Raw genomic sequence first — 21,253 nt, 5'->3', positions numbered from 1 at the left:
TTCATTTCTGAATCGATTGATCCTCTCGCTTTGCCCAGAGCAATGTTTTCCTCAAGTCGAGAATACTCCCATTTGGCCAACTCCAGTTTCTGGGCAGCCAACTCTAACCGATCAATTTGAGACCAGTATGGATGGACACTATTTGAACCGATGAACTGAGATGAAGGTGCGAGATTTGTGGCTTCCGCGGTCCTCGGGGTTTGGCTGTGACTTGTGGCGGTAAGTACAGGTCCATCGTCAGCTGCTGATAGAGAGAGTCCGGGCACTTTGAACTCTCTCGAGCATGCAGATACTCCGCTGCTAGATATTTCGGCCTCGTTCACCATCTCTCCACTACTTTCTGCTTGATGGTGAAACTCCTGCTTTGCCGCTTCGTTGGCAAGTACCAAACTTTTGAGGGCCAACAACTCATCGACGTCAACAGTATCCTTTCTATTCTCGTAAGCAGAGCGCTCAAATATCAGAGCGTCTAGACCTACGACAGATGCGACGTCACTTTGATTGCATAATTTAAAACTGCGAGCTCGACCAGTATGGTCGATTTAAGCGATTCCAAAAGCCGGCGAAAGAATTCGACCTTTCCTTTCCTAAAGATCCATATGATCTTGTGCCCAGTAGGCAGGCGAAATTTGCCGGCGAGCGGATTGTCAGACTTGGTCGCTTTTTTCAGGATATCCTCAATCTCAGTGAACACACGCTTGCACTCGTCAACGATCTTGATGCTCGTATCAAAAGCATCTTGTCTGAAGAGTTGAGCTTTTTGGCCAAATTCCATTGCCTTGGCAAGATCTTTGAGAACCTGACTGAAGAGAGCGATGTCTTTGGCGATGTAACTCGTCTCCTGCGTGTCTGTCAGTTTGGACTATCGAAGTCTCGAGTGAAGTCCCCACCTGGTTAGCTGAAGCGATAGCATCTGCAACTTGAAATAACCCAATGGAAAGCTGCGTTCCAATTTGAGCAACCTGCAATATACTGGCAACAGCTCCAATCTTCGCAATGTCAGAGAACTAAGCGGGGTGGTCGAACGTCCAGACATACCGCCTCCATCGTCGCAGGAGCTGGTCTGAAGACCTTACTCACAAGGTCTACTAGGGAGAAGCTTTCACCGCGCCTTCATATTGATACTCGCGCCTCTTGTTGCGGTAGTTGTTAGAGATATGAATGGAAGAAATGGGGGCCAAATAGTCGAGGCATACGTACGTGCGTGCTGAAACGGGGTTGACCGGTTTTGGTTGCCTGCTCAGCCACCAGCCCCACTCAGCCACAAACATCTCCACCGCTGAGTATGCAGGTGACATAAATGACATCAACCAGAAATGTTCATCTTATCTGGATCATAACAATTGTATTTCTCACATGAGGCTGTTTGAATGGTAGGGTACGGTTTAGCGCAGCGGCGCCTGCTTTTCGACGCTCAATGGTCATAGCTACTTCGTCAGCTCGGTCGCCTTCTCGCCCGACTCGAGCGGACTGGCGTCCAGGTTGGACGACAACATAGTCTATCAAAGCCTAAGCATAATCTTGGATCGTACGTAGGTATCCTATCATTCGAAAAATATCTTATATTTGTTATCGGAATATTGACCGTCATGTGTGACAGTACCTTAGAATAGGTGTGGTATGGATATTAACCATAAGAGGCTGAAGCACACATTTTCCTTACATGTTCAAAGTTACTTGACTAGAGTGGTACCTAGGTTATAGGCATATTTGTTACCTTATCTTTCAATTTTATGAGATGGTACCTATTGTGTACATTAACATCGGGGTAAAATGACCCTACCCGTGTCTGGCTTTCTTTGAGGAACCGAGGGACTGAGATCGCACTTCTCTTAGAATAGGAAATCTTTATGTCCAATTGCGATAATGATTAATACCGTATGGTGCCTTGGGTCATGATATTTCTGTTTGTAGGATGTATTGATCTCCACTCGACGAAAATCTTGTACTACGTGTCCTTCCTGTTGACTGTGCGTATCCTATACAAAATGTAATGAGTTTCGTTGACAAGAACAGGTTTCTTGAAATTTACCGCTAATCACTTGCAGAAAAAAAACTTATCGGAGACAAACTTCTCGCTAGCTGAGCTATACAACATACCACTGTGGTGCTACCTCAAAATGCTACGCTGGGTCGCATAGTAGAAAGCATGTATGGAAAGGCATTGCCAGATATGGCACTTGATAATTAAGGTTGCCAAGGGAATGTGAACAATTCAACTTACAATTACAGTGTAGGCTCGGTATTGCCGAGGAGCTCAGCAATGGACGGGTGCAGAAGATCGTTTAAGAGCACGTGGAGAAGAGCGTAACCGAATTCGTCATCTGGGCAATGAATCGGGGAACGAAGCTTAGCTATGAATCCATGTGTCTGTGTTCCTTGTGCCTTGGCATCTCGTATCAAGCACATCTTCCTTGGTATTCACGAATTTGACCGACTATTCCCAACGCAGCCGCGCGGTGGAGCAATGGCGGACGAAGTTTGTTGATGCGGTTTTCGTGCGCGAAAGTTGTGGCCGTGATTATTCGAGAGAACATTGATTGATGTACCTAGAAAATATATTCAATTAGAGACTACGACAACTCCGTCTGCCAAGCGACTACTGCATCTGGGCAAAAGCAAAGCTATGGAGATTTCAGAGGATTTGCACTGGGCTCTTGCAGGGGATCACCTGCCTTATCCTTGAACAAGTGTTCGATGCGCATGTACTATGTCTTGTGGATCTCATGCTTTTTCCAACCAGGAGCAATGTAATGATGAGCAGGGGCCTGTGCGGATCAGCTGGTATGATTTTGTAAAGTTGTACACACGAATAGTTGTCCTTCTGTCACAGTCCTGGCGGCAAGTTGATCATCATCAAAACGCAGCAGTTGATTGGTTAGAACAGCTGCTTTTCTAACAAAAATTCGCCAGAACCAATTGCTATGTCCTTGGCAAAACATGATTTACAACATGAGTAATGACGAGCAGTGATATTCTTCCCACTAGTGGTTCACTGGTTGGATGGAATGTTCCATGCCGCAAAGGTGTGGCAGTGCACTACTTGGAATAGAAACTTCTGCAGGATATAGCACTTAATTTGACACTAAGTGGCAGGTCAACTGCTAAATTGTTCCGCGTGACAGTTAAAAGAGGCTGTTATGGCACTGCCGGGAGCTACCCTGTTTGGGTATAGCGCCTTGGCTGGGGTCCTGTACTTAGCTCACCTCCGCAACTACCGGGATAGACAACACTTGTACCATATACTGTTCTGATACCTTGTCCCTTTTGGCGGTCGTCCCGGCCGTGACAGAGGCTTCCATATGCTAAATTTATTGGACAATGTCATTGCATTTTAGCGCTCTTTACCCAGCACTGGAGAAGCGCAGAAAGTTGTTCGCCACCTATTGGATACCAACTGGGGTCAGAATAGTCTCAATGCGGATATAGTAGGTGTATGTACGTACGTAGTAGTGGCACACCATGTCTGCAATCGTATTCTGCACATCCAATAGTAGCAAGGTGGCGAACATTCTCTCTGTCAACTAGAATGCGTCCCTGACTCTAGCATAGCTATTTTTTGGTCTACGATCTACAAGGTGGCAATCTAAAGAATTACAGACCGGTTCTGGAAGGCTTGATTCTCCTTATCCTAGGGATTTATGGGTCTAAACAGCGCTAACTGGCTGGGCAAAATACGATCGCAGACATGATGTACTAAGTAGGTAAAGCGATGCATCAATCTATACCCTGTTCGCTGTGTTGTGAATGAAAAGGTATCCCTGTGGGGAAGAGACCCATATAAATACAGTTCCTTAAATAGCTCAAGTGGGTGAGGCTGGGGCAAGGAAGCAACTGGTCGAAGCCGATGTTACTCTGAAATTCCAGTTACTGGGGCGACCTTTACTGTCTAGCGAAGCAATCCCCAGCTCTGGCACACCCATTCACCATCCATCAGATGACTGCAGTGTTCTCTGTGCTACAAGGATCACGAAATTTGCCTCTGTCCCATGAACAAGATTCTACACTTCAAAAGATTTGGTGAGATCCATGCACGCGACCCTCAGGCTGCTGGCAGCCGGTAGTACAATGCCGATGATACCTAGTTCCGCTGAAAGAAGGCGGGCTGGTGCCAATACTCGCTACGCGCTTGAGTGGGTAATTTCAGGGTTGATCAACCCAGCTTGGACAGAGAGCTAACCATGTCTAGACCAGTCTTATCCTAGCGTTTCCCCCTGCACCCAAAATTAAATTGCAGGAATCAAAGGCCGCTCCCTGAACGACGCGACCCCGGGCCGTTCCTCAAGCCACTCATCGAACCTCAATTCATCGCACTACCATGACTGTAATATTCGTATCCAGAATACGATGTCACTACGCCCACTATTAACACGATAAGTTACACCATGCTTGACTGAGTCCTGACACGGAAGTAGTCGATTTGGCCGTTTGCTCCTGATCGTCGTCCTAGTTAGCGAATGTACCTATATAGTTCATTGATAAACCGTGTCGTCTGCGAGTATCGTTCTCCAGTCTTTCATTTCCATCATTCTACAGTACAAACCCAAGGACATCATGAAGAGCAACCTTGCAATTGGTCTTGCGCTGATTGCGCCCAGTTCTCAGGCGTATGTCTGGCCCAACCAATACGACCACATCGAGGACCTGTTATACAACCAATTCGGCTACGCCAGAGATGGTACTTTGGGCGATCGTACGCATTACCTTTTCTGTATTTATGGTCTAATAGACAACTTACATCAAGACAGAAGTCAAGTCGTGCGATTTTGGCGCCGGCCAACCTGGTATACAGAAGGCAGCGGAGTGGGTACGAACCGCCTTTCACGATGCTGTGACACACGATGCCTCTACGAAAATTGGAGGATTGGACGCCTCGATCCAATACGAGCTTGACCGACCAGAGAATCTTGGCGCTGCGCTCAACAACACGTTAGCAGATCTGGCTGGCGCCTACGATATCCGCAGTTCGGCAGCAGACCTTCTCGCATTGTCGCTAGTCATGTCAGTGGATCGTTGTGCGAACATGTACGTACCACTAAGGCTGGGCCGGAAAGACGCGACAGAGGCCGGCATCAAGGGAGTACCTGAGGCCCATACAAGCCTCGAAACCACCCGCAAGCGATTTGCAACTGCTAGTATTAGTGAAGGTAAACTCGCCGTCGTATGTCACCTCATAGATTGACTGAAAGCTGACTTTCGCTAGTCGACATGATCACTTTGATTGCTTGTGGACACAGCATCGGTGGCGTTCACTCCGTTGACCACCCTGAAATTGTGTCTGGTCCAGTTAGCGCAGAGAACAAAGCCAGTTTTGACACTACCTCAGGTGCTTTGGACAACCAAGTGGTGGTGGAATACCTTAACAACTCTACCACAAACCCGCTGGTCCGCAACGCCAACGATACATTGAACTCCGATAAGCGTATCTTCGCTTCTGACGACAACAAAACCATGAGAAAGCTCGCGGATCCAGCCTATTTCAAGTCGCAGTGTGAAGGTGCCTTTGCACGCATGCTAGATCTCGTCCCGGGAGACGTCACGCTCACCGAGCCCCTGCAGCCAACAGAAATCAAGCCATACCCCACCAAATACGAAATCAACAAAGACGGCGGTGTTGACTTCAGCGTTCGCATCCGTGTCCGTATCACACCAGTTACCGGCCGTGATCCCGCATCTCTCACCGCATCTATTATTCCCATTACGCGCAATGGCACTCTAGGGGAGGAGATTAAGGGTACGATGGCCTCATTTGGCGGTGGAACATCGTTCGGATACCGTAACGAGAACTTTCAATGGTTCGAAGTCTTCCAATCACTCAACGCCAGCGACGTTTTTGACTCGTTCAAAATCCGCGTCAACGGCGAAATCTACGACAACGGCGGAACAGGTGGCTATCCTGTCAATGGCGATGTGCTTTTACAAACGGCACAGACGTGCGCCACATTCAATTCAAACAGAACCGTCGACATGACGTTTGTTGCTGCTATTTCAAAGAAGCTGTTGGCCGGCGGAGCTACCCCACAAATTCGCGTGGTCAAGAAGACGGCAGTCCAAGGACTGGTTATTCCTAAGCTGAACCCAGTCGTGATCCCTATGCAGCGTACCTCTCGAGAGACAGCTGGATACGTGTACTACACTGCTACAACGAATCTCAATGGGGCGAGCGTAACTACTACCTTTGATATTTTGGTTGGCGATTCAAAGGTTGAGTACATAAAAACTAGTACTGAAAACACCTGCAGCACTTGAGCATAGACAACTGTTAGATTTAGACTTTCTTCGATACCAAAGAACATAGACTAACGCTTATTTAATAAATTCATAGAGATAGTCTTGGTATAACTAACCAAGGTTCTAAGTTACCTTTTTAATTTCGCAACAAGTATTCAAGTGAAGCAGTGCACTATCTACATGATAAATCCAACGTTTCCATAACCATTCTTCCAGGTTTTATCATTCCCGATCGATGCCAATGCGCAAAGTTCGTTGACCAGATCTACCCATACTGACCGCCGCAAGAAGGACATTCGATTATTGAAGAACACCTCAGCAATCGAAATCAATCCCCTTTTCGGTTTCTGAGATTCTCAGTAAGGATTATTTGAGTGTTCGTGCCCGAAGGAGCTTCGTTGAAATTTTCTCCTTGATTGACTGACTGCACCTTTTTCCCCGAGGAAGTTTCTTGTATGTAGCCATTTCAGCTATAGCTCATGTTAGTCACTATATCCAATTAAAACAAAATGACTGCTAATCTTCAGTCCTCTGTGGCATCTAGTTTTCTCGTTTTCTTGACGAGATTCTTGCAAGTCAGTTCGAGAAAGACTTCCGCCGTGCTTCTCAAAACCCGTCGAGGACTGGTAACGCTTTTGTTCGTTCATGTGACTGCACTATTCCTGTTTTACGTCTCTATTTAATGTGGAGCAGTGGGTCTGCGCCCGCCCAGAGCAAACCCTCCACTCTTCTTATCTGGCTGGTTATGCTAGTTTGCGGAGGCGGGGTCATGATTACCGCGTGCTGCGTAAAAGCACAACTTGTTGGTTTGTTGCCACTCCGTTCGAGGGTGGGCCTTGTTTCGCTAGGGATGTCAATAGTGTACTGTATGTGAACCGATGAAGTGCCCGCGTGCCTGTCAAGTCAAATCGGTTGGGTACTCATGTCGGATTTGCAAGATGGGGAACCGACATCTGTTGAGATAGCAACTCACATGATCTTGGTGAAGCTGGCATACAGAATGCTACTCATCCGTCGGTTACTTACTCTACATATACCTTCCTGTTCAATGATTTGATCCCCACTTGCCTACTCTGTTATCTATGTACTTGAGGCCACCTAATCTTCCATCGTATGAGGTGTGGACCTTCGGCTATCATGTGCATGCACTGCCGGTCCTAGACGCCTGGTTGTTGAAATATGCCAAGTCCGTCACGAAAGCCAAGAAATCGTGGTGTAATGTACCCATGAGCGGGATGTCAAAAATGATGGAGACGATTTGTTGCCAAGGCTTGCGTTGTGTAGTGTAGCGAACGGGTAGCGTTTTCTTCCCGCGGGTAAACGATGGCTTGGTGAGCGGACTCGCTCCTCATTCTCAGGCTCCCATACCAAAGCCATTCTGGGTTAGATGTAAACCAGGAGGTATACCTGAATTGGGACAGAAATCGGAAGCCGTTCGGTCGGATGTCCGCTGTATGGTCACATGTTCACCACGTGGGTGGAAAATTCCCGGGAAACAAGCACATTTCCTGTAGCCAAGTGATGACGGCGGCTCCTCCAGAATCGAGCTGAGGGGACTATTTACACTTCAAGCGAACTAGAGCTCGAAGAGGAGAAAAAAATGGGTCGAAGCACTGCCAAGCAAGAGGAATGAACATTGGCGCTGCGGTGGCAAACCCGAGTCCTTGGAAGAAAGCATGCATGAGCAGAAGCTCCGTTTTACCGAACACGGCGCCGTTTGCAGCTCCGATGTAGAAACAGGAAACGGGGCTGAATCCACCCAACAGACCCTGTGTGCCTTTTGAGATCCCGCGGGAACATGACTTTGCGACTCCGGCAATCAATGCGTACCCGCTCCATACCTACGGATGCCCTCTGAAACCTCTGTGCTACATTGATCAACACGCGTTTGAGTTACCGTAGTATATACCATCTCGATAGCCAAGTAGAAGTAATGGAAAAGTTTACACGGTCTGCACAGTCTACACAGTTTACACAGTTTGCGCTTACCGCACCATTCCTTCCACCATGAGCGCAGCTATTACTACCCATCCGGTTGACCGGAAACAACCCTCCACAAGCCTCAACACTCCATCTCAAGCGATAGCGCCCAAGAAAACTACCCCGACTGCCATCGTATCGTTATTCTCTGGCGCCGTCGCCGGAGGTGTTGAAGCCACAGCAACATACCCGTTCGAATTTGCCAAGACACGCGCGCAGCTCCAAGTGGGCGCTGGCGGCTCAAAAAATCCCTTTACCGTTCTCTCTCAGGTCGCCAAGACGGATGGTGTAAGGGCCATCTATACCGGCTGCTCTACGTTGATTGTAGGCACGGCTTTCAAGGCTGGCGTTCGCTTCTTGTCCTTCGACTCCATCCGCAACCGCCTTGCCGATGAACGCGGTGTTCTCTCACCGGCTCGCGGCATGCTCGCTGGCATGCTGGCAGGTGCTGTTGAGAGTGTAGTTGCAGTAACACCGACAGAGCGCATCAAGACTGCTCTGATCGACAACGCAAAGAGCGGCGGGCAACGCTACCATGGAGGCTTTCACGCTTCGAGGGTCATTCTACAAACAGACGGTATTGCTGGACTATACCGAGGGCTGGTGTCTACAACTGCAAAGCAATCAGCTACTTCTGCGGTTCGCATGGGATCGTACAATGTGCTCAAAGAGTTTGCGCGGCGGAAAAACCTCAAGCAGAACAGCGCACTTACTTTTGGCATGGGTGCCGTCGCCGGTGTCATTACCGTCTATGCAACACAACCTTTCGATACTATCAAAACACAAGCGCAGAGTGCGCGGGGCGCGAGCACAAAGGATGCTTTCCGATCGGTCTTGTTGAAGGGAGGAGTGCGAGGATTCTGGAGCGGAAGCACGATGCGGTTAGGGAGGCTGGTTTTGAGCGGTGGCATTGTTTTCACAGTTTATGAGAAGGTCGCATATCTGCTGACGCCTTCCAACCAATAATCCAATCGATATCATTTTTTTTCTGAGTCTTGTTAATGTATTTCTTGTTTGTTTTAGGGTATTAATAGTAGGTGAAGGTCGGGGTTCAAGGACACTGTGCTAAGCGTCATCTGATCCCCCAAAAAGATAGTTGAGATACTGTTGTCGGTCTTGTAGAACACCAGATCTGGTGCTATTTTTTGTTACTTTACATTAGCGCTATCAATAGAGGTCCACTCTCTAAAACGTACTCTCGGAAATTTGTTGTATCAATAACTATCTACATCTTACTCTAATGCGCTTCCTTTTTCTAACAGGCTTTTTGAAGTATTGACTACGATACAATAAGGCTACGGACTTTGGGGATTATCACTCCCTAAAGAAGAGAGAACTAACACAGTTAAAGAAGAATAAACCCAATGCTAAGTGCACTTTACACCGATAGCGTGAGCGCTATACATCTCACTGGGCCAAATGAATTCAGCCGTCCTTCGCTTTCATTTTGTCATCGGCATGCCATGATGAATCTCTTGCACGAGCTGCACTTGTCCATCTCCTTGTGATATAATGATACTTGGTGTTCCATATGCCTACACCGGAACGTTCCCGTGGCAACTTGATCCCGTGGCGGGAAGATGAGAGTGCTCTTCACTACCCGCGGGACGGCAGTGGGACGGCTTCCCGAGGGAAAAGACCGGTCTTGGCCTCGTTACGAGGGCGGCGCCGAAGCCTTCATCCTAGCTAGTCTGACTGAACGATTAGGTTTTCCCAACGACTAACGTTTTTCTTGTCCAGCCCAGCCTCAGCCCAGCCTCGGCCCATCCCAATCGTTCGTTGTTTGCGGGGCCCCGCACCTGTCATTCATCTGGGGGATTCACCAGCACCTGTCATGCGAGGAAGGTCTATCCAGATGGCTGCATACACCATGATCAAGCCTCTTTTCTGGGCATCCAGTCTGGGCATTCAATCTGGGCATTCAATATATATAACAGTATGGAGCGCATCACTATGGAGCCAACAGCACGGGTGTCCATCTTACTTCCTAGCTCTTTTTTCAACAACAAAAACAACTCCTGTGCTACATAGACACTTCGGTCGAGCGACATGACGGAAAAACAATCTGTCGATTTCATCGACGAGAAGGGCGCCGATGCCGAACTCAAAGAAATTGTTCCTGACCGCCAGGTCCTAATCACACCTCAGCAGATTCAAGCCCGCTTTGAATCGCTCCGCGACTTGACTGACGAGCAGATGACTGCATTGAACAAGAAGCTTGTCAAGAAGCTCGATTGGCGACTAATGCCTTGCATCACTCTCATGTTCTTGATGAAGTAAGACCCTGATTCCGAAAACTTGGCCTGCACGTGAGCATAGTTGACAGTGCATCTAGCTATCTTGACCGTATCAATGTCTCAAACGCACGCCTCGCTGGACTTCAAGAAGATTTACACATGTCAGATACACAGTGGAACACTGGCATCTCGACCTTCTATGTGGGTTATCTTGTCGGTCAGCTTCCCGGTAACCTTTGGCTTGCCAAGGCGGATCCCAGGTTGCTTTTGCCATCCATGATGATGGCTTGGAGTATTGGAACGATCTGCATGCCGGCCATGACAAGCGGTGCTGGATTCGCAGTCTGCCGTTTCTTCATAGGGCTCTCAGAAGCACCTTTCTTCCCGGGCATTACACTGAGTAAGTTCCAGCCTGTACGCCAGACACGCTTTGAGAAGATTTGAAACTGACAGAGGCCAGTGACTTCTTCATGGTACACCAAAGAAGAGAATCCAATGCGTATGGCTATCTGGCACGCAGGAAACACCATGTCCAACATCTTGTCTGGTTTCTTGGCCGCAGCTATCCTAGAGAACATGGATAATCTCCTCAAACTACACGCATGGCAATGGTTCTTCATCATCGAGGGCGCCGTCTCCATTCTCGTAGCGGCCATTGCCTACTGGGCGCTTCCGTCATGGCCACACAACACACGCTGGCTATCGAAGGAGGAGTCAGAAATGGCACAATACCGTGTCCAGGTATCAAATGGCGGTCATGAAGAGGAGCAGGGTGGAACATGGGACGGACTTAAGGAAGCTGCCAAGGACCCATTCACCTGGTTCTTCTGCATGATGCATTTTGCTCTTGTCACCGCTCAGAGTTTCAAGGATTTCCTGCCCTCGGTAAGTCATTCCTCTCTACTAAGCTACTGAAATTATCTCTCGACTAACCATTCTGCCTCACAGATCATGAAGACCTTTAAGTTCGACACTCTTACCACTTACCTCGTCCAAGCCCCACCCTACGCTATCGCATACGGAGTCGCCTGCGGTCTCGCCTATACTTCTGGTCGCTTCCAAGAGTCTTTCTATCACATCGTGATTCCTATCATTTTCAGCGCAGCAGGCTGCGGCATGCTCATTGGAACGCTCAACATTGGCGCCCGCTACTTTGGTCTCATCCTCCTCATCAGTGGCACCTACTCCGGTCTCAATCTACAGCTTAGTTGGGAAACTACGCTCGTCCCCGCCCCACGTAGCAAGAAGGCTGCTCTTATCGCTATTGCCAACTGCATCAGTCAAGTCAGCCACTGGTTCAGCCCCTACTTCTTTCCAAGGTCCCAAGAGCCTTTCTACAGACTCGGTGGTGGCTTGATCTTGGTGGGCTGCTTGATTTGCTGCATCTCAGCCAGCTTAGTGAAGTGGCGTGCGAAGCAGCTTAACAAGAAGCTCGATGAGGCTGAAGGCTGGTCCGAGCACACTGGTGTCGAGCGCGGATGGAGATATGTGTATTAACGTGTTTGATGAGAAACGTTCCTTGCAACGAATTAACGATTTGCTTTACGTCAGTAATCTATCATTATGCTGCGCGCGGTATAATATACTTTGTTGTTTTTTACAAGTAAAAGATATGAATTCATGACTTCCATGTTTATTCTATACTCGACAGTCTACTTTCTAGCCTACAAGAACCTGCTTACTTTCCATAATATGTGACTCTGACCTTTGGTTATTCAAAGGCTATACTCAGAAAGCTTTTGACATTGATCCAGGACGTCATGTTCATTCCATCAACAATCAAAGCAAAATCAACTATGCTACAATTTCCACACTAATCAACAGAACTCCAAACTAGATTTTGTACTTTAAATCTACTCCTTCACCTCATCCCTCACAAACCGACTCGTCCCCGCAACCTTGACCGCCAACAACCAAATACTAACATCACTCATGATATCCGCCGTCGCCACATCCGCCCCTACCGCCTTGGAAAACCAATTTCGCATCTCCACCGCCACCAGCGAATCGACGCCGTACCGATAAATCGCTTTCTGCGGGTCGATATCGTCTTTGCTTACAACCAGCAGACTAGACAGCTGCGTTTGGATGGCCCCAACAATGATATCCGTGGCTTGCGCCAGAGACTTTGCTTCGGACAGCAAGTGCGAGGGCCGCGATTTATCTGTTTCGGCGGTGCTGGAGATACGCGCAGGGAGCGTGTCGAGGTAGTGGTAGATTGGTCTCGTACTGCCGAGGGGAGCCACGATACCCATAGCACGGAGATCCGCAGGGAGAGTTAGTGGCGTGATGATTTGCGAACCCACACTGCTATTATCTACGCGGCTGGGATCGCAGCAGAATTGGAGTAAGGAGAAGATGTCTTGCATGGATACTTCTTCCAGCATACCCCGAACGCGCAGGAGAGCTTGGACTTGCTCGTTTTGCGCGACGTAGCCGACGCCTGTTACCATGCTGAGGGCGAGCGTGTGGGCGCGCTGGCCGTGGCGCATGCGGTGGGCGGCGAGGGCGTCTTGGTAGGTGTTTCCGGCTGTGTAGTTCGATTGGCCGAAGGAGCCCATTATGCCTGTTGAGGAGGAGAGCATGACGAAGAAGTCGAGGTTGGGAGGGAGGAGCTGGTGGAGGTTCCAGGAGCCGTCGACTTTGGGGGCGAGAGACTGATGCCACTTTTCGACTGACATGTTGGTGAAGGATGAATCGCGCATTACCATTGCTGCTTGGATGCAGCCTCTGATGTCTGGGAGATCGCGGAGAGAATCCAGCATGCTTTGGAGCTGGTGTTTGTCGGCGATATCACATACTGGTGCTTTGACGGTGGCGCCTTGTTCCTGGAGCTCTTGTATGAAGTGCTCGCGATCAGATCCGGTCCCTTCGACTGGAGAACGTGATGGCAGTATCAAGTACCGGGCGCCTTGCTGCACCATCCACTGGACGATGCTTTGGCCTATACCACCGAAAGCACCCGCGACAAGATAGCTCGCGTCTTCATGGAAGAGTAGCTTGGAAGGACTCGATGCAACTTCCATCTCGACAACTTCATCGCTGTCCATTTCAATTACAATTTTAGCCATAGTGTCCTTGTCTTGCAGAGCACGGAAAGCCTTCTCGGCCTCGCTTTGCTTGAACACAGCCAGCGACACTTGTGGCATGAGACGACTGTCGTCAATCATCTCGCAGACATTCTTGAAGATCCCTTCAAACAAACGGCTTTCCGCTAGTTCCTGGAAGTTGATATTGGCGAATGTGACATTCTTATTCGTCACCACTGCCGGTAACGAATTCTCTTTTGGACGGCTCGCCGTAGAAGCAAAAGCATGCTTCTCCCCAACATCAACTATGCGTCCAAACGACGCAATACAGCCGCTTGAACTCTTTAAGTCCTCCGTAGAGCCCAAAATGATATCTATACCTCTACCCTCAGTCTGACGCCGGATTTCGTACTCGAGATTCGGATCCCCAGTAACGAAAATAGAGGACCTGGTAATGGGCCCATAGCGAAGCAAGCAATCCGCCTGCTCTTCAGACTCAACCACTGTAAAGATGTTCGTGCATCCCCGATGTATACACATCTTGAAAGCGGCATGCCCCAGCGCACTAGTCGCATCGTGAATGAGTACATTGTCGCCGAGCTTGACACCCGCAACTTGCATCAGGGCATAGTACGCCGTGCAGAAAGCTACAGGGATCGCAGCTGCTTCGGCAAAGCTCAGATTCTCTGAAAAGTCCATTTTCTCTGGTATCTTGCGCAGCTGCTTGTAGCTACTCACCGCGGTTTGTGCAACGCCGTTGCGTGTGATGCCGAAGATGCGATCTCCGGGTTGGAAATGTGAAGCGCTGCGTGATCCGGTTCGCAGTACGATGCCTGCAATTTCGCTGCCAAAGGCGTCGTCGTGGATCTGGCCTAGTGCGACTTGAACGTCGCGAAGGTTGAGGCCTACTGCTTTGACTTGTACAAGGACATCGTCGCTTCCAAGCGTGTCGTTTTGGGTATCATCTTGCTCGTAGTGCAGCGTGTTGAGGATGCCCGCAGCTCCGATTGTGAGAACTGGATTTTTAAGTTCACTCCATGGTTTGGAAACAGTAGTCGCGACATCTTTGGACTGTGGCAGTACTGTCGCGGCCAGCTCTGCATCATCGACTACCCGTGGTGTGCAGAGAACGCCATCAACTTCCCAATACTCATCTTCAGGATCACTAGTCTGATCCGCGAGCTTTGCGTCTAAGATTGCCATGATATTACCCGCCAACTTCTCGAACCCATTCTCGCGATTCAGACTAACACTGATAAGATGATAGTCTTCGGATTCCGTGGCTAGCGTACGAACAAGGCCTGATACAAGACCTTCTGTAGGACTCTGGTCTAATGCTGAATGTTGAAGCGTAGGCCAGATGAGTGCGTCAGCTGTGGAGAGGAGTTTTTTGATTTTGTTCAAATCTTCGTCTTGCATGAGGCGCAAGAGCGTCCCATCTAGTCCAGGAAGAAACACATAGGTAGCCTTGGATAAATCTTTCTCAGGAACGGATTTCCAAGATATTGGGATTAACGAAGTATTACAGTGTGAGAGTGCGACCTTTCCAAGCAGATCTGCTAGATTACTTTGCAGAGAGTCACACTCGTCGTACACAACGTAGAACGGTAAGTCAGAGTAAAGTGATTCTCTCTCTTCCGGAGTCAAATCGGAGAAGCTGGCCGGTTGCCAATCAATGCGATATAAAGTCGGCGGTACTTCTCCCTCATCCGCAGCTGCACCGCTTCTTCCAATCGTCGAAGTCTCCAACTCCCCGTAAAAGTAAAGCTCTTGATCCTGCTCGTCCGCTGCAGTGACATCAAACAGCTTGTTCCGGAACCCACAACCCTTGACTTGCGCGTTCACTTTTACACTTTTTGCTTCGTTCGATGCGCGCAGCAGATTGGACGAAAACCAGGCGTTGGTAAAGCCTGTGGGTACTGTTGTTGCAGACGCATTCTTGGAGAAAATTGAATAGGCAGGGAATGTCGTTTGCAAGATGGTGTCTAGCGCAGCGGGGTGAATCAAATGGGCATCTGTATATGTGAATTTCGCATGTTTCTGCCATTCGGCAAGGCCGACTGATGCTATTGCTTGCTGACTCTGCCCATCCCACTTGACATCGTACATGCTGCGGAAAGTGGCACCGTAGGATAGCCCTGCCTTGTTAAACGCATTGTAGATTTCCTCGTGGCTGATGTCAGTGCGGCACTGCTTTGCAGCCGTGATAAATTTCTCAGACCTTTGAGTCTGTTCAGTTGAAGTCTCGCTTGGGCTATCGTATGTGATTGAAATAGAGCCAGAGCAGCAAAGATGCCATGTATCATTCTCATACACATAGAGCGAGAAATGGCTCCACGAACTTCCTGGTTTCGCTTCTCGCGCACCTACACTTCTGGGACGTAGCATAAGTTGTATCTCCGTTCCTCGGGGATTCTCAGATAGTGTCATCGGTTTCGTGAACGAAACATCTTTCATTCTGTATCCGGAAGCATCGGCACCTGCTTCACCGTAAAACTGGCGCACTGCCTCGATAGCCATGACTAGCATGCCTGCTGCCGGCATGAGACAAAGACCGTTTATTATGTGGTCTTTCAAATACGGTGATTGGTCTAGAAGGATGCGGTTCGTCCAGCGTGCCTCCAGTTCGTTCCAGTCGGGTGTGCGGGACCCAAGTAGCTCGTGATGCACAAACTTGGTTTGGCGGTATTGGATACTTGTTCGACCTTCTAGCCAATATCTCTTCTTGTCTTCAAATTGATAGCTAGGAAGGGATGTGAGAAGCTTTGAATCAGAACTGCGGATATTATTGACTGCCGAGATATCGACAGATGTCCCAATGGTATGCAGTTTTCCTGCGCACTGCATGGCTGTGATATCTGCCGCATGATTGCGACGCAAGACTGAAACATATTCAGATTTGACGTCTCTCTCTGCAGCTTTGAGGATATCGCTGAGAGGAGAGCGCAAAGCAGAGTGGGGTCCGATTTCAACAAAATAACATGATGATGTATCCGGTCTTGTACAGATTCCTTCCACGGCGATTGAGAATTTGACAGAGCCAGTAAGATTCCTGTTCCAGTAAGCCGCAGTTCTCAGTTCAGCGAGTTGATCCAAGGGTTTTCCGGTGACGGTGGACACGAAAGAGGGCTGATCGTCGAGCGGTTCACCGGGCTCGATCTTTCGAAGAAGCTTGTCGTAGATTCCAGCTACTGGCTTCATGTGATGAGAATGGTATGCAACATCAACTTTGAGGATGTGTACTTCGATATTTGCTTCTTTCAGTGTCGATGAAAGCTGATGAATAGCGTCGCGAGGACTAGAAAGTGTAAAGCTGCGCAAACTGTTGTAGCAGGCTATGACAATGGGGTCTTCCACATGTGATTCATTCTGCTTATCCATTAAGTGCTTCCAGGAGTCCAACGGGGCCTGAACAGCAACCATGGCACCGTTCGATGGGCTTAATGACTGAGTGATGCTGACCGCAAGACCCCTGAAGTATGCAATCATCCATGCAGATTCGCGTGAGATCGCGTGGCTAGCGTATGCAGCAGCGATCTCGCCAGACGAATGGCCTACTGAAATAGATGCTCGGATTTTCCAGGAAGTTAGCAAGTCAACTATTGCAACCTGGAGAGCTGTGCATATCGGCTGGCTAAGTTCCGGTTTGTGGATAGCTGTTTCGCTCTCCGATTTGTTGCATATTTCATCTGTAGTAATTAGCTTCGATGGATGGACTTGGAAAGATGTTGATGACCATACCTATCAAAGACCACGAACTTCCCAGCGATCGAAAGTACTGGTCAGCTTCTCGCATCGCTTTTGAGAAAACATCGTATCGCATGAGTTCGCGACCCATTCCATGCCATTGTGCGCCTTGCCCGGTGAACACGAAACAGATATTTGTATTGGGCTTCGACCTTACAGGCGGAGACCATGTCAATTCAGGCTGGGTATCTGAGAAAGCCACGCAAGTACTCTTCCATGGAAATTTGGTACGTTTCTCTGCCAGAGTATATGCGATATCGTTGAGTGTTTGGCGGCGATTCTCATCATCCAAGTGATCGCTCATCCACTTCTTCAAGGCATCAATTGATCGGCTCACTGCTCGTTCATCGAAAGCAGAGACCACCAATAGCTTCGGGGTATGTTTGCTGTTTTCATTAGGGAAAGTATTGCTTTCGTCGTAATCACCTGCAGAACCAGAAGGCGTGTGGCCACAGGTTGTGCTACCAGAAGGCATAATTTCGGAGCCATTCTCGTTGCTGGAAGTGCGGCTCAGGGTCGAATTGTTGCAGGGATGGACGTGTTTTGCTTCCTCAATCATTCGGACATCTGCAGTGCATTGTCTTCCTTCTAGACCCTGCTCGCGGAGAAAGTTGAGTGCATCATCGATAACAACGTGTGCATTCGTTCCACCGTATCCGAAAGAATTCACGCTCGCACGTCGGACTCCACTCGTCGGCCATGATACGGGTTTCAGCGGGAATCGCAAGTTCGGTCCAGCGGCCGTAACGGCAGGGTTGATGCGCTCAGGATAAACATTCGGCGGGATGATACCATTCTCGAGTACAAGTAACGTCTTGATGACCCCAGCGATACCACTAGCGCCTTCAGGGTGACCCATGTTGGATTTGAGTGCGCCAACGAAAATCGGGTCTTCAGGCGTCCGAGCAGAAAATACACTATTGATAGCGGCAGCTTCGCACGGGTCTCCAGCCTTTGTACCAGTTCCATGGGCTTCGAAGTAGCGAGTTTCGTCAAGACTGAGACCGGCTCTTGCATACGTCTCGCGAATGAGGCGCTCCTGTGCGGATTGGCTAGGCGATGTAATACTCGGAGTGTTGCCATCTTGGCCGCAACCAGTCGACCGAATCACACCGCGGATGTTGTTTCCGTCGGCAATAGCTTCTGAAAGCCGCTTGAGAACCAGAACTCCAAACCCCTCGCCTCGCGCATAGCCTGAAGCTCTCTCGTCGAAAGAGTAGCATACACTGTCTTTGGACATCATGTTGAGACTGCTTAATAGGGCCGTCGAGTCTGGGAGCAGACACAAGTTGGTGCCGCACACAAGAGACTGATATCGTCAGTAGTCTACTCTTACGATTGAAATCTATCCCAGGTAGAAATTGGGGGCCGAAACCGTCATATCAGTTTAAATATCACCACCACTTTTGAGATGCTGCTCCTATCTCTCTCTGTTTTTTTTGTTTGGGGGAGCTATGGGATTAGACTTACCATGTTAACGTTTCCTGCAAGTAACTCCTGGCATGCAAGATGAAGAGCAACAAGACCACCAGAGCAGGCTGTATCCACCGTCATGCTGGGTCCGCTGAAATCATAAAACCAACTCAAACGGTTTGATAACATAGCTAGACCACTTGAGCCGACGATACGATAGTCACCAGGCATTTGTGCATCTCTCTGAGAAATTTGGCTATACTCCTGTAATAAGCAGCCCACGTGAACTGATGTTCGAGTGCCCACAGCATCTTGCATAGGAATACCAGCTGGAGGGGAATAGGATTAGTATATGTTTTCAGTAATCCTGGGTTATTCGCATACCATTTTCGAGAGCATGGTAACTCGTTTCGAGCAGTAAGCGCTGCTGTGGATCCATGCATTCTGCCTCAGCCGGTTGAATAGAGAAGAACGGTGCATCGAAGCGTGCTGGATCGTCGGATAGAAAATGGCCACCGCGATTCTTCACAGTGCCAGGTCGATGACCATTCTCCTTATAGAATCCATCAATGTTCCATCGGTTCTTGGGAATCTCGGTCATGGTCGACCGACGCTCAATGAGGAGTTTCCATAAGCTCTCTGCGTTTGTTACATCTTGGGGGAATTTAAAGCCAAAGCCGACGACTGCGATTGGCTCGAAAGTTTTGGTTTCGGGAGAAGTTGGCTGGGAGCCTATTTGGGTATTCGAGAGCTTCATTGCGAAAAGCGCTTTGCGCTGATGTTGTGTTTTGTGCGATCAGCTGCTTAGTAGGTTTTTGGTCCTATAATTGTTTCTCCCATCGCTCACATGTACTTCGGTAGAACAAATTTAAGGCTGACGTAGTGAATTGTTTCGAACTCTCAGAAACACATCATCCTTTCATGTGTAGAATCGTATTAGTTGGATGTTTTTTAAGGTATATGCTATAGGAGTGTGTTGATGGAGCCAAAATAGGGCATGTGCAGATGGAAGACCAGATTTTAAAGGCCCGAAAGTTAAACAATGCGGGGAATAAAAGAATAGTATCAATCGGGTCTAAACTGAACAAGGTTATATACTGCGTTAGGCGGCGTGTTGCCTAGCTGGGAATGGCTCCACATATCCCTGAGACGGGAAGGCTGCATATGCATGCACGTATATGGAGCAATCTGTGGTGACTGTTATGATACTAGTAGTGTGGCAGGAGTATCTAGATTCCACGACATCGGGTACCCTCTTTTGATCAATGCATCATATAAACATCCTGTTAGCACCCTACCTTGGAAAAAAGCCCCCTTGATCCGGGTTATGGGAATGTAGCAGATATGTGCTGGAGCCTGTTGATTGTCGGTTAGAAGGTGGTCATGCAGCTTTGTTGGACGCCTGATACGTGAAGCCAGGCCCAAGCTGCATGTGCGCTCTTACATTTTTACCGTTTTGATTGTGCGTATACCAAAAAACCGGATAATTGCTCTCACGAAGAGCTTAGAACTTCCTGAACGTTTCAATGGATATAAAAGCAATGTCGCAGAGCTTGCGTTGGGTCATGGATTTGGGAGGGGTCGTGGGCGTGGCAAAGTTGCTCTCGTATCTGGATTAAATGAGGCATTGGTGAGGATTTTAAACCAGTCACATTTGAACACGACAGCTACCGAATCAAATCTTTGAAAGAATCGTAGGTGAGTGACAGGTAAGAGATTTAACAAGCTTACAAAACAATGGGCAAGGGCAAATGCGGATGTGTGGGTCTCTGCGATTTCAAGTCGTGGGGGGACGCGTCAGGCACTCGAGTTACGGTCTAGGTCCTCGCGAGAACCACCAACTGGATGAAGACCTTATCCTGCCAAGATCCTTTTGGTCTCCAATCTGGTTGTAGTTCCCATGTAATTCGTTGCACGACAGGCCGAATCATGCATCTAGTCTAGCCATTGATAATCCGTTGGGCTCCACAAGTTCGCTTCGACTTAATGCGAGCTATTGACTCCGCGCGGATGTCTGCTAGCTTGCCCCGAACGCGGCCTGCAGCACCCGGCTTTTACTTCCAGTAGAGTGCAGAGCGGGTGGATTCGCAAAGGCATCAGCCACGTCTGTCAATCTGGCTAGCACGTGCTCGGGCCAGATTACCCAAATACGTTACCTCTCGTATAGATGGATCGATGCTAACACTAACGATTCAGTTCCGTGGTATATTGCCGAGTAAAAGAAATGGCAGTTTGAAAATATGAATATCAGGCCGATACACGTCTCATAAAGAGAGATGGATTGTATTTGAACTTTACAGGACCTTGCTGCGAGTATGAATGCTCAATCGGTGCCCGTTAGCAACCCCGCTTTGACATTTCCGGATATTATTGAGAGGACCAATCGTTTCAATCTGCAGTCGTGGCAAATCGCAAGATCTATGACAGGGTTTACCAAGGACGTGTCGACTTGGCCCCCAAAACTAAACTATCGTATGCGACATGACATGGGCAATTGGGCGCCTGAGAAAGACTAGATGTTTTTTTGCTCCGATTTGGAGCCGTGTGTTCGTTATCACCATTACCTCCATAATGGTGCGAAGCACTATGGTCGCATCGAGTCACCTGGCTTCTCAA

At 48.7% G+C, this 21,253-nt stretch overlaps 5 protein-coding genes across 5 annotated transcripts; 3 read left to right on the top strand and 2 right to left on the bottom strand.

The window, feature by feature from the left end:
* Positions 1–475: 475 nt before the first annotated feature.
* COCMIDRAFT_95804 (uncharacterized protein) lies at positions 476–989 on the bottom strand (the record flags this gene model as incomplete). Its single annotated transcript, XM_007689958.1, has 2 exons — positions 476–841; positions 891–989. Coding segments are annotated over 2 exons (465 nt in total), but the record flags the coding sequence as incomplete, so codon positions are not given.
* A 3,565-nt stretch (positions 990–4,554) lies between these two features.
* Positions 4,555–6,249, top strand: COCMIDRAFT_36911 (uncharacterized protein; the record flags this gene model as incomplete). The annotated part of the gene is made up of 3 exons (XM_007689942.1): positions 4,555–4,693; positions 4,749–5,147; positions 5,204–6,249. 3 exons carry the CDS (start codon positions 4,555–4,557, stop codon positions 6,247–6,249), a joined length of 1,584 nt encoding a protein of 527 aa, XP_007688132.1.
* Positions 6,250–8,238: 1,989 nt separating this feature from the next.
* On the top strand, positions 8,239–9,177 carry COCMIDRAFT_95848 (uncharacterized protein; the record flags this gene model as incomplete). Its single annotated transcript, XM_007689957.1, has 1 exon — positions 8,239–9,177. One exon carries the CDS (start codon positions 8,239–8,241, stop codon positions 9,175–9,177), a length of 939 nt encoding a protein of 312 aa, XP_007688147.1.
* Positions 9,178–10,260: 1,083 nt separating this feature from the next.
* On the top strand, positions 10,261–11,945 carry COCMIDRAFT_5436 (uncharacterized protein; the record flags this gene model as incomplete). Its single annotated transcript, XM_007689929.1, has 4 exons — positions 10,261–10,487; positions 10,547–10,848; positions 10,909–11,333; positions 11,397–11,945. 4 exons carry the CDS (start codon positions 10,261–10,263, stop codon positions 11,943–11,945), a joined length of 1,503 nt encoding a protein of 500 aa, XP_007688119.1.
* A 356-nt stretch (positions 11,946–12,301) lies between these two features.
* Positions 12,302–19,394, bottom strand: COCMIDRAFT_5435 (uncharacterized protein; the record flags this gene model as incomplete). Its single annotated transcript, XM_007689928.1, has 4 exons — positions 12,302–17,166; positions 17,219–18,533; positions 18,695–18,966; positions 19,022–19,394. 4 exons carry the CDS (start codon positions 19,392–19,394, stop codon positions 12,302–12,304), a joined length of 6,825 nt encoding a protein of 2,274 aa, XP_007688118.1.
* Positions 19,395–21,253: the final 1,859 nt, after the last annotated feature.

The sequence above is a fragment of the Bipolaris oryzae genome (genome assembly GCF_000523455.1).
Source record: "Bipolaris oryzae ATCC 44560 unplaced genomic scaffold scaffold_68, whole genome shotgun sequence".
In the NCBI taxonomy this organism is placed as follows: domain Eukaryota; kingdom Fungi; phylum Ascomycota; class Dothideomycetes; order Pleosporales; family Pleosporaceae; genus Bipolaris; species Bipolaris oryzae.
Note: the sequence above shows the minus strand (reverse complement) of the source record. Positions and strands in the feature narration are given on the sequence as shown.